Below are 13,125 nucleotides of genomic sequence, written 5' to 3'. Positions count from 1 at the left end.
TATTTTGTTGGTATTCCTCTGGCAATTTGAGTTGCCACGATCAAAACAGGAAGAGACTGACGTGAGTGTGAAGAATCAAGTCTGATATGGCTCTTAGTTTTATGAAGTGATGGCTTGTTCCTACTCATTATTTTGGTTTCAGTTTCATTAGAAGAGTTCAACCCTGGATTTCTGGTGATGCCAAACTGCTTTCTAGGTTTATTAAATCTTCTCAGAATCCTTCATCATGCATTTCTTCCTTGACCGCTTCCAGGAGAAGGAGAAAAATACCTCTGGGAGCCTAAATCAGAAAGGTTTGTGGGTTACTTCTGAGTGTAATCCCACTTTGAAAGCAATCCCATTTTCTGGAAAATTGCAGAAGGCTGGAGAATGATCTCAGACAGATGGATGTAAATTTAATTTGCAGATTTTTTTTGCTGATTTTGTTCTGGTTCATATTTTTTCCACAAGTTGTCACCATCATTTGTTACCATTTCAGGGAGAATTTGTACTTTTTTTTTCTGACTTCTCAGAAATTTGCTGTTTTTTGCTTTTTTTTTTTTCTTTTTACCAGAAGGTAAATGCAAAGCAATAAATTTAAGGCTCTGAAAAATGTTTATGTGTAGAAGAGGAAAAGGAGGGAGGTTAGGGGGTTTTTTAAGCGTGAATTTAGTGAGGTGCAGCTTGATCAGCCTTGGCAGGTCTGGGAATGGATGTCTCCTATCTTGCCTTAAGAGTACACACAACAAGAGTGTAAATGTCATAATCTTCCTTGGTTTTTTTGAGGGACCACCTGCAGAGCTGTGATGTTTGTCCAGTTTCCATGCTTTTTTGGTCTTTGGCCTGTCTGAAGTTGCCAACAAATGTGTTAATGGCTGTGGTTTTGGTAACATGGACACCTGTCCAGGACAAAATGAACTGTGATTAGTAATTAATGTCAAAATTGTTGAAGATGTAAGTTCCTCCTTTTCCTCCTTCCTGTCAACAATTTATTTTTCCTTTCCATGGACTGTGCAACCTTATTGACTTCATCAGGGTTTTCTGGACATAACCAAGATCGGTTCTGGGAGTAAAATACCCTCAGGCCAGATGTAGTTTTAATTTCAGCTTTTAAAAGTGATCTCAGAGGATAATCAAGGAAAGGTTATCTAGGAAAGGGTCTTTCCTAGAAGGAAAACCTAAGGAAAATTTAATCTAATGTTCCAAGGAAAATCTAAGAAATTTTTGCTTCCTTGGCACTTACCTGCTTGTCTCCTTTCTACACAGCTTTTTACCTAAAGCAATTGTAATATGCAGGTCCATGAAAATGATTCTTCCGCTGTCATAAACAGTGGTCTGCTTTCTTTAGTGGAACTTAGAGATTCCTAAGAAGAAAAACAAAATGCTAGAGTGATGATACCAGGAACCTTCTAAACACTTAGACAGTTCAATAAGAGAGAGAGTATTTTGCAAGATTCTAGGAATGTAAGAACTCTTCTCCTTTGCAGATTGTTCTTAGGATTTGATTTGACTATTATACTTGAATAAATAATTCAATTTAGACTGTAGACAGAATGAAAATTTAGAATTAGTTGTAAATGCTCTAGATAATACATTTACTAAAAAAAGAAACTTGGGAAGTTAATTTGCGGTGTATTTCCTTGCGTTTCTTCCTTGAAAATGGCTGTAAGCTTTCTTAGTTTTGCACTAATCCTTAGTTTTTTCAGGCTGAAAGTGCCATGCAAAGAAGAGGAAGACTGTGCATATTTTCTTGGTTCTCATTCCAGGCTAAACAAGGAGGCAGAAGTGAACACAGAGATCTTAACCTAACTTTGTTAAAAATCCTAATTTACATTATTTTTTTTTGTGTTAGGGTAGGGTTTTTCTTATTTTTTTTTCAGCCTTGAAATATTTTTGTCTCTCTTGAGCCTTTCAGAATGCAAGTTTTAAAACCAAGTTAGTATTGTCATTCAATGAAAATTGTGATTTAAGCGTTTTTTGCCTTTTGGGTGCTTTAGAATCCCCCAGGTACAGATTTCAAGCACGTCCAAGTTAAAATGCAAACATTTTCCAAATCTATAACGCATGTAGCAGCTTGGCTGAGCAGGGATCTTCTAGAACTTAGGGAGGAAACGGGAGTATATGGGAGGCTGGGTGACATGGGAGGAGATTCTGTCCCCAAGGTGGGGAGGAAATCAGTGCAGCCAAAATTCAACTGGAGTACAAGCAGGCCAGCACTGGGAAGGACAATTAAAGGGACTTTTACAGAGTGTCAAAAGGAGTGTCAGAAGTAGCACTGGAGCATGGCTTGACGAGATTGGTCACCTCAAAAATAGCTATATAGACAAAGCAGAGACATTTAATGTCCACTTCACCTCTGCCTTCAACAACGATGTTCTGTTGGAAAACCGTGACATGAGGGGATGGTAAAATCTCAGTGCACCCTGAGTTTGTTTGAAACTTGCTGCTACAGCTGGATGTGCATAAATCATGGGGCTTGGTGGGATTCATCCCAGGATACTGAAAGACCTGGCAGATGTCATTGTGGGACCTCACTCCATTTGTTTTTCAGTGGTCTTGGGAGTCTGGAGAGCTCCCACTAAACTAAAAGATGGAAAATATTGTCCCAGTTTTCAAGGACAAAATGGAAATCCCTGTTGATTTCAGACCTGTCAGTCTCATTGCAGTGCCTGGTAAAATTATGGAGAAAGTTGTTTTGGAAGTTACTGAAAAACACTCGAGAGACGACACAGTCATTAGTTACAGCCAGCACAATTTAATGGGGGAAAGTCCTGCTTAAACAACTCAGATTTATCCATAGATGACTAAGGAAAGTCAGAAAGTGTGGGTTTTTTTGGATTTCAGCAAGTGTTTTGGTCCTGTCTGTCACTGAGTCCTTCTGGATAAACACTCCAGCACACAGCTTAACAAGCCTATGGCAGACTGGATGAGCAGCTGGCTCAAAGAGTTGCAGTAAACACCAACCTCATAAGTCAGTCACTGGGGGGGGGGATCCCAGGGCTCAGCTTTACAGCCAGTGCTTTCCAATATATTTTTTTTATTTTAATTATCTAAACTCAGAAATCAAATGCACATTAAATTAGTTTGACAGCTGTACTGGGCTGGGGAGAACTGTGAATTCCCACAGGGTACAGAGAGATCTGGATAGACCAGAGAGCTGGGCAGTCACCAACTGTATGAAAATGTAAAAGCAAGAGCTTTACTCTCCCCTGAGACGGGCCAGTCCTGGTTATACATACAACCTGTGGGACAGGAGGCTGGAGGGAGCAGCCCTGCACAAAGAGATCTGGGCTTTTGATGCAAATTCAGTGTCAGTCACCAGTGTGCCCTGGCAGCCAGAGGGGTCACCTGTGTCCTGGGGTGCACAGTCATGGAGGGAGGCAAGTCCTGGAGGCAGTTTTGGGTGTCTCAGTAGAAGAAAGGCAACAGAACATGAGAGTGTGTCCAGGGGAGGGCAACCAAGGTGGGGAAAGCTCTGGAAGGCAAGGAAGTGTCAGAACAAAAGAAGAACAATGTTGTGTTTTCCCCTATGATACACTGATGGAAAGGAGCTTGAACCATCTGTTTATTCATGCAAATCACATTCAGAAACTGATTATCTCTCCCTTATTATTTACTGCCTGGCATATGCTTACAAAAAGTGAACAAATTAGGCTGTTAAAATCTTTTTTATTGAATCATCTATCTCGACAAGCTCATTTGTGTTAGTCCTATGAATAAATTAGATGTGCAAATTGTACTTAAAATGAAAAAAATAAACTCTGATTTCTTCTCCTTTTCATTCTGTTAGGAAATAGTTCTGGTGGTGTTTTTTGGTGCTGAGTACCTGGTCCGGCTGTGGTCTGCAGGCTGCAGGAGTAAATATGTTGGCTTTCAGGGAAGGATCCGGTTTGCCAGGAAGCCAATATCCATCATTGGTAAGTTTTAAACTCTTTTGCAACCCTCCCGCTTATTGTAAATAAAAATGTCAACTTCTGCAGGGGCCTTATTGCAGTTCTGAGCTACATCTACCCCTCAAGCACTTATCTGCTCTGTGATTTCTCTTCTTTTGAGTTGCTAGAAATAACACTTAAAATATGGCTAAGGCAGACATTAGCCTTCGAAAGGCAGGACTGTAAAGTGAAGAAATGACTAAACCTTGGGTAATTGCAGGAAACCGACAAGATTTCGAACACAAGATCCTTTCTTGGGTACAAACAAATTCTTTGTCTGCTTCTAGAGCTGGTCTAGTTTTGTGATGTAACCATGAAGCCCATAAGGAATTTTTTTACTCCTCACTGTGTTCTCTTAGCATTAAAAAGCTAAGATTAATCCCAAATGGAAGCTCTTACTGTAGCCTCATCCCTCCCTATTTTCATGTTCATGTTCATGTTCATGTTCATGTTCATGTTCATGTTCATTTTCATTTTCATTCATGCACAATTAGTGTAGTAAAGTCTTTAAACTGACTGTGTGCTTTCCCTTGAGGAGGAATCCAGCTTTTACAGCAAAAATCAGACCGATACTGGAAATTAATTCAACTCAGAGAGCAAAGGATGCTGTTGGTTGTAGAACTTCTGCAATATTTGTTGGATCCCATCCTGCCTCTTGCCCAGGCATTCCATGGAAAGTGGGTTAAATCAGTTTTCACAAGAGGGCCTCGTTTTCTGGATGTCCAAAGCCATACTTTAAAGTTGGATTGCAGGGGTTTCGAGGCCTCACACTTGCAAGTGAAGTCAGCAGGGCTGGTGTTTTGAAGTGCTGTATAATGTTAAGTGCTCTTGAGAATAAAGTACTGCCTGTTTCAGACTGGTAGAGGAAAGTTACCAAAACTTTTCCTTGTTCTACCTCCATTTGCTACTCATTTATAACTCTATCCTTTAATTTTTTGTTTAGAATTTGAAAGGGAAGCGTTTAGATGCTCTAAAGAGGTTTACCACAGAAATTCCTGTGAGGAAATTAAAAACTATCTTCCCAAAATAATGTTATAGCAAGGTTCAATAATTAAAACCAATGGACATGCTCAGTGAACTGAGATGAGGGAAAATAAGGGATACTGGCACTGTGAGCTCAATCTTTCATTTGCATTGTACAAAGCTGGAACTGTGTAAACTGCAGAGCTGTAGAAACCAAGAAAAAAAAAGGAACCCTGGAAACAATTTTTTTTTTTATACAAAAAAAGACAGTATCACAAAATAAACTAATAATTCTGATATATTTTTTTAGCCAGCCTTTGTTCTGTCAGTTCCCTTAGTTTTGAAATCTTGTCTTTACGGCTTTGATACAAATTTGAAACTAAGTGTATGTGGTTATGTATGCATGATACTTGACTTCATGGGTTTCATTATTGCATGATGCAAACCCTTGCATTTGCTCTTAGATCAGAAGCCTTGAGACAAAATATGGATTCATTCCTAGGGTGCACAAATGCCTTTGCATTTTTTTTTTTTTCGTGGCAAGCTGCCTGATCCGTCAGGTTCTTTGAAATGTCTGTTACTGAATTTATCCTGGAAGAAACTGTAGACACTGGAGTTTTGATATGAAACTATTTCTTAGACTTAACATGCCCACCAAATTTCTTTTTTTTTTTTAAGTGCTTTCCTTGGTCTGTATTTGTTGTGTTTTTCAGTGCTAAGATTAAAAAAAATAAATCAATACATTCTTCTTTTGTTTTTTTGTTTGTTTGTTTCTTTTTTAACAGATCTGATTGTGGTAGTAGCCTCAATTATTGTCCTGAGCATAGGATCTAATGGGCAGGTGTTTGCCACCTCTGCAATAAGGTATGTTCTCCTGTCACTGTAGCTCTTCACTACCACAGAAGTTATTAGATGTGTATCTGATTGCCTAATTCCCAATTTAGCTGCATTTCTGATTTTCCAAATATAAGGAAAGTTACTCTATTGAAGCACTGAGCAGAAGAGGACTGTGTGCTGTTGTGCTTGGTGACTTGTTGGGAAACAAGTGCAGGAGCAAGGAAAATGAAAAATTGTGGGAATGCTGAACCCAAGTGGAAAAAATGAAATGTTGTGTCCTATTTAGAACATCAAACAACTGTCTCTCTGAGACAAGAGAGAATTACAGAGCATGGGTTTATTTAAGAAGAAATCCAGACAGCGTTTAACTTGGTGCTTTTTGAGTATGAGTAATTACTTTGTTTAAAGAGTAATTATGTTTGGTGGATTTGTTTGGCACGAGTAACTCACACTGTACATGAACCAGAAACATTTGATGTCTACGGTGTTTGTTCAGCTTGCGTCAAGTACTACAGGCCTGTTTTGGGAGGTGAAGTGGGTAAACAGAAGAAAAGAATGATAAGAAATAGGTGTACTTCCCACTCCTAACCTAACTTCCAAGATGTGCTGCTGCATGTTCTGTCACAAGCCTCTGCTTCCCAGTGCACTGGAATCACTGGGAAGTGGGAATGTCCAGTACTGTCTAAACTGCTGTGTAGGCAAACACTGGGAGGAACTACATGTACAGAGTGTTTTTAAGGTAACTCTTACCTTAAAAGTACTTACCTTAAAAGTACTCATTACCATTGTTTTAAGGTAGCTCTTACCATTCATCCTTACCTGATGGTAAAGACTCCACCCAGGCAGCAGGAATATCAGCTCCTATAGGGAAAGAGGAAGGTGCATGTGAAAATTCCAAGGGATAGGGTTTTTAATTTAACTAGAAGCATAGGAAGGACTTCAGTGAAAAGGCCCTGTGTGTTTATATGTGAGGCCAGTGGGTTTTAGGCTCAGTTCAGCCTTTCCCAGTGCTAAGTCCAGAGTCACTGTATGTGCTCTGACATAGAACCTTAACCCACATCCCTGCAGTGTTATTGCTCCACTGAAAAGCCAACAGGGTCAGGCAAGTCTGAATTAAAAATCCAAACCTGCATCCACAAAAATATCTTGAAGATTGCTAAAAAGAGCTGAAATTACTTCTAGTGAAGAATTTTCAGGTAGATGAATTCAGCGTTCATCCTTTCCTGCTCTTCACTGGTTTATTTCAGGGATAAGACAGTAAGATGACTGTAGGCAAACAAAATCCGTTGCAAAAGAGCAACTTAATTAAATACTTTTATGGAATAAGATTATGCTGAAGAACCATGTTGATAAATATTTTTATATAGTTGAAGCATTTGGAGTTTATGATTTATTTAGTTTTTCTCCTATAAACACATAAGACTCAATCTATTTCCAGTTATATCAGATAGATTTCAATAACTCACACAAGGATTTCAGTAATGCCATGTTTGATTCATATTCCACTTTTAGCAAATAGAGAAAAAAGTTTGCTTGCATTTATGTTAGCAAAGCTTGAAGCATTGTTTTCCCTTGGAAAATAGGCATTTAAAGATTGGAATCATATAAATTATATAGGTTTTCCCTGATTTTGTTTGTTTTCCCATTAAATAATTGTTTTCATAGTCAGTATTTCTGAATAAATTTGACTATATTGAAATGTGACCTAAACACAGAGATGCCTCATTCCTGAGATGCTACCCGAGGCAGGGGCAGTCCTATCACAAGTTCTTGAACATGGCAGTATGTTAGTGGACATAACCAATTGTGGTGGATAAGGCAGCATTGTCCTCAAGCATTTTTATGTATTTATTGTATTTATTTTAATGCTCCACTTTCCTTACAGGGGGATCCGTTTTCTCCAGATCCTTCGGATGCTTCACGTTGACCGCCAGGGAGGCACCTGGAGACTTCTGGGGTCAGTGGTTTTCATCCATCGACAGGTACCCAGCCTTTAAACACCCCCTGAGTTTTGTTGACTTCTGTAAAGTCTCTCTGTGGGCTTCAAATCATGGTCTGGTTTAAAACACCCGTTACATTGCAAGAGAAAAAAAATAATTTAAAAGTCTGTTGTGTGTTTCTTTCTCCTTTTTAAATGGGAAGCTATTCTTTGCTATTCAGGGCAGTGGCTTGCAGGGTAAAACACCAGTGTTAGGGTTTATTAATTAACTGTTGTACTCTTTTGATGTTATCCCTCACTGTAATTTCTTAAATGCAGTTTTGTGGGCTGCCTTTCATATTGCAAGTATTCTCCACTATCTCTGCAGAAGATGTGTTCCTAGCTTGGTTATCCTGTGGAAAAACAAATGCTAGTGGGAAAACCTTGCTAGAAAAATTCAATTACTTAAATATTTCTGTTTTGTTCTCCTTGAATATGGAGTTTTCTAATTTAGTCTGTAAATAAAAAATACAAACTGTGTTATGAGGCTGCAAGAAAAGTTACTTTTTCAAGGGTGTGGTCAGAGAGGCAAACCTGGCTATAAATAGGTGCATGTCTGCTAAAGCTTTGAAACAATTTTTCTGGATGAAAACTCATTATATAGGAAGAGTTTAAAAGTTATTCTGCAGACTTTAAAATATTTCTAATTGAAGTCTTCTTTTTGAGGCTTCATGGAATCTCATATATGATTAGCTTTATCAATATAATAGAAATTTGTATCATTAACCTTTAAGTTTTTATTGTTGCTTCTCATGCCGTGCTGTGGAGGGCTAATACTCTGCTATTAATCTCCACGTCCCACTTGGAAGGGTGGTTAATTTGTTCTTACAAGTGTGGATTTGTTCTCCACATATTGGCAAACAGTTACAGATTTCCACACAGACATTTTTAAATTTTCTGTTTAGAAAACTGTTTTTCTGGGATAGTGTGCTGCACCTAATCCAAGCAAATAATTTAATACTAAAAGTTAATTTTCTTCCTTTTATTTTTACCTCCAGTACAGTAGGAACTTTCATGTCACGATGGCTGTGCAGAAGTGATGCACACCAAAGTGCTGTGGGATAAAGCCTCCTTTCATACTGTACAACAGGATGACTTTTAATGCTCCAAGTCTGTGTGGTCTTCATTTATTATGCTTGCATTGCCTGGATATCTTGCTAGGGCAAAGTTGATATCCAAATAACTTTCTCAACATTTACTACCCTTACTGACAGAGCTGTTTGAGAACATTTTTTCCCTGTAGGTGTTCAGAGTTTTAGTCAAGAATGAGGAAATATTATCTCCAAAACACAACACTTAAATCTTACGTGTCGCAAGCATAAGAAAGTTCAATGATTTAAAAGGAAAAAAATCTTGGCAAAGTGAATTTATGAGTAAACGCACCTGAACTTCTGCTTATCCAAAGAAGTGATTATGGTGATAAATAAAACTCCACAGATCTGTAGTACTTATCCAAGCAGATCGCCCACTAACACATTAAGAAAAAAAAATACAGCGCACACAGTTCTGTATTGACATTGGACAAATGTAGCTAAAACCCTAACACGGTACCAAACGGAAGGAAAAATGGAACCTTTATTCCTGTCCAGCCTCTGAAAGAAATTTCTGTTTAAAAATTTAAAAAAAAAAACAAAAACAAAAAAAAAACCAAAAAAAAAAAAAAACCAAACCAAAAAACACCTCAGCTGCTTTTTTTCCACAGGCAGAGTACAAAGTCCTCAGCTATTTTTGGGCCTTTTTTTTTGCATTTGATACTATTTCAGAAAAAATGGGCCCCATAACCCTTAAGCAATGTGAGAAAATAAATTCACATCTTGGTGCCCTGTGAAAATAGCAAGCAGTTGTACCTCCCTGGGCCCAGAAGAGCTTAGTAAAGTTGTCACCAACAATTTCCATGTGTTTTGGAATTTTACATAAAGCTCAATTAGCTCACTCAGGCCCAGTTTGGCTAGGATGCTCTTCTATTTTCAGCAGATTGAGCTTATATACCAGCATTTCTTGCCAAAGGCAACAAAACATGAGTCAATATCCCATGTGGTGGTGGAAAGCCATGGAGAAATCCTGCAGCTTGCTGAAAAACCAAGTTAGCCTCTCAAGCTCCAGCTTGTGAGCCTCTGGTTGGTTTTCTCCTTCCTCACCTTGCTTTGTGAGGTCTTTCACTGCTCTTAGGACAGGAGGGATTCTCATATTCTTTCCAAGTGTTGAACTTTGTATTGTGTGGTCCTTATTTTAAATGGAGATATAGTTGACTTTAAAAAACTATGCTGACTCAACACTCAATATTCAAATTTTCCTGTGTACATTTCTTGTTGTTTCTCCTGTGTGTATACATCTGAAAATCCCTGCTGCAAAGATCCATTTGTTTTAGTCAGCACTCTTTATTCTTAAGATCTTATCTAATAAAACCCACATAAACACATAGTTTTAAGGCCTGATGACTGCTGAATACTCAGTTCTGTGATCATGTCTCATGAAGCATGTGTTGCTTAAAAGCTTCTGATTCTCCCTTAAAGGAAGTATGCATGAGATTGCTGCCACTGTTCTTAATAATTAAATATAGTCTCTCTATACACATGGAACATGGATTGGTGACATTTAGAGTAACTCCAAGGCAGCTGCATTTTTACCTGGCCTTTACTTAAAAAGAATTCCATCTCTAGATGAATAGTACTGGAGCTGAGAGGTGCCAGTGGTGAAATAAACACAGTAGTTCTGTTGATATTTCAGCTACTTTGAAGGGATTTCATAAGACTCTGCTATTTTCCTGCCTGCTTCCCAAAAAGCCAGCACTTAAATCAGAATTATTCCAATTATCATCCACAGTCAATTGTGTATGGTAACACAAGGAGCTTTTCAAAGCAAGTCATATCTACAAGTATACAGTGCTCCATTATCATGAGATAAAGTTGAGAAAATAAAGATGACCAGCAGAGGAGCTGCTGAAACCCCAGGGTTTACTTTCTTTTTCAGCTGCCTCGTTTAGGAAACAGGCCTGCAAAAAGTTAAGGCTTAAATTAAAAAACTTGGCCCTGGGCAAGATGAAATGCTATCAAAATTTATTATTTAGGTCATCATTAAATGGTTAGAGGAAAAATATCCATTTTTCTTTAGGCCAAGCCTACTTAAAGGTTTCCTGAACTCAGATTTTAAGTAGTGCTGTAGGAGATGTAAGAATATTTATATTTTCTGCTGTTGAATATTGGTACTTGATATGAGGGCTACCTTTCTCTAGACAGCTCTTACAAAGAAATTAAAAGAAAGAAAGAAAAAAAATAAAATCTGAGGGAAGTTTGATGATTAAAAAAACCCTTCACTTACAAACAGTTTGAGAAACATGGGTGGAGTATTACATAAAATCTATGAAAACCTACTTTAAAGGAAGGGGCAATCCTTCCTAATCAGGTTTTAATTGTAAATGCATCGTATGGCATTATTTTAATTCCCTTATTGGTTGGGATCCAAGGAGATAGCAATGACTGTCAAGAACTTAAGGAAGATGCCACTGAACATGTAGCACAACAGTGTTTTGTGAGAAAGATGGCCAAATTTTTGCAAAGGAAATAAAGGAATAATGCATGTAAGTTTTAAGTAGTTAGAGTGAGCTGTTTTCCCTCATGACTAGGTATTGGAATTCCCCGAGAGGCAGGTGGATATCTCATTTAGCACTGTTTTTAAAAGTGTTACATAGTTTTGCATCTGTGACATCACACAGTTTGGCTTGTTTAAATGCACAAGCACTTTTTTTTCCCCCTGAAGACTATGAGAACCCTGTATCTAAGTCACAACAGGTCTGACACAACTTTACTGCCCAAAAATCTTTAGAAAAAATGGTATGTTCACGAGGACTGCATCATGCCCTCACAGAATTCTGCCCTAGCCTTCTTCAGGACTGAAAACCTGACATCTACCTAGCACGTTTTGTCATAAGATTTTATCTTAATGTGAAACTGTTGAGGCATCACTATCCAGTCTTAAGCAGTCTAAAGGTCAGAAACACAGGTTCACTGCTCAGATTTGGCCATAATCACAAGACATAGCTGCTATTTCTCAGTGTACTGTTCAAAAAGGGCATTTCTAAGCTGCTTTGCTACTTTAAAAATCTTTAGACAATTAGTATTTTGAGTAGACAGTTAAGTGGAGTGATTCCCATTCCATAATTAGGAGAGATGTCCTACTTTACATTTAGCTGCCTCAAGGATGAAGCTCGAAATGATGGCTTTTTGAGCTATTTAGCCTGGTATGAATAAAATCCAAGTTAATGTTTTAGACATTTCACTGGAGGCAAATTTCATACCTGAAATATAGCATACTAATTTTTCTACTGTGATGCAAAAACCCCACAGATATTTTCAGTGTTTTACAATGATAGTATATAATTATAAATAGATAATTGGAATATTATGTTATATATTATAGTATAGTATAGTATATTTATTATATTATATTTATTATATTATATTATCGTGTATATATATAGGATGAAAACCTCATATGCTTGTTTCCTTTCTCTTTTAATAGGAACTCATAACCACACTGTACATTGGATTCTTGGGGTTAATTTTTTCATCCTACTTTGTTTATCTTGCTGAGAAGGATACAGTTGATGAGGATGGAAAGACAGGTTTCTCCAACTATGCTGATGCCCTTTGGTGGGGTGTGGTAAGTCCTCACCAACAAAATATGTGTGCAAACAGGGCCCAGGGTTTTCTGTTCAAGTTGTGATCTTTTCAGAAAAATCTGGCATTTGTTTCTTTGCAGAATGCATTTCTGTAGGGAAGCTGGCAACCTCTTCAGAGGGATACAAGAAAGAATATAAGAAATACAATTAAACTATTGCGGTATTAAATTTTATTGTGAAAGCAGGTTAGCAAGTTTGTAGCAAAGGACACTGAATGCTTACAGATATGAAAAATCCGTATCTCAAAAAGAGTAAAAACCCCCTTCAAAGCCTTTATCATTTCCTTCAGACTCTACTAAAATATCTGCACAAGGTGCATAGCTTCAAAACTTATTCTATGTGTGAAAGCTGGGTTAATGACTCTATATTTTTTTAATCTTTTCATGTAAAACTCACTCTCTCAGTAATACTTCAGATCTTGATGCAGGTTATAGGTTCCTGTTTTTTATCTTTAGCTAGATGCTGCATAAGTCTCTGCTTCAATGAAGTACACAGAATTATAGACTACATTACATGTAGCCTGAGTCACCACTCTGTAAATGGTACAGTATAAAAATATTTTAAGCATTAAATTCCTGTTACTAGGTTGTCAAACATTAATTGCATCTGCAGAGTATCACCTATGGCTGTGCTAAACAGCACAAACCCAGAAGAATTTAGTGAAAAAAGAAAAAGCCACTCAATGGCCAGATGAGCCTGATGATCTAAGGTGCTGGAAAGTAATGAAACCATGAACCAACCCACAGAGCTATCACTTG

The 13,125-nt window shown here is 37.8% G+C and overlaps 1 protein-coding gene across 1 annotated transcript in view; it reads left to right on the top strand.

Annotated features, from left to right (window-relative positions):
- The window catches only part of LOC134043457 (potassium voltage-gated channel subfamily KQT member 1-like), a 408,991-nt gene that overhangs the window by 23,883 nt on the left and 371,983 nt on the right, over positions 1-13,125 (top strand). Inside the window, exons 3-6 of the mRNA XM_062491792.1 lie at positions 3,770-3,896; positions 5,660-5,738; positions 7,597-7,693; positions 12,208-12,348. Of these exons, the coding sequence (XP_062347776.1) occupies positions 3,770-3,896; positions 5,660-5,738; positions 7,597-7,693; positions 12,208-12,348 (444 nt within the window). The remainder of the gene's footprint in view (positions 1-3,769; positions 3,897-5,659; positions 5,739-7,596; positions 7,694-12,207; positions 12,349-13,125) is intronic.

Source organism: Cinclus cinclus, chromosome 4 (assembly GCF_963662255.1).
Source record: "Cinclus cinclus chromosome 4, bCinCin1.1, whole genome shotgun sequence".
In the NCBI taxonomy this organism is placed as follows: Eukaryota; Metazoa; Chordata; class Aves; order Passeriformes; family Cinclidae; genus Cinclus; species Cinclus cinclus.
This window is presented reverse-complemented; position numbering and strand designations above follow the sequence as displayed.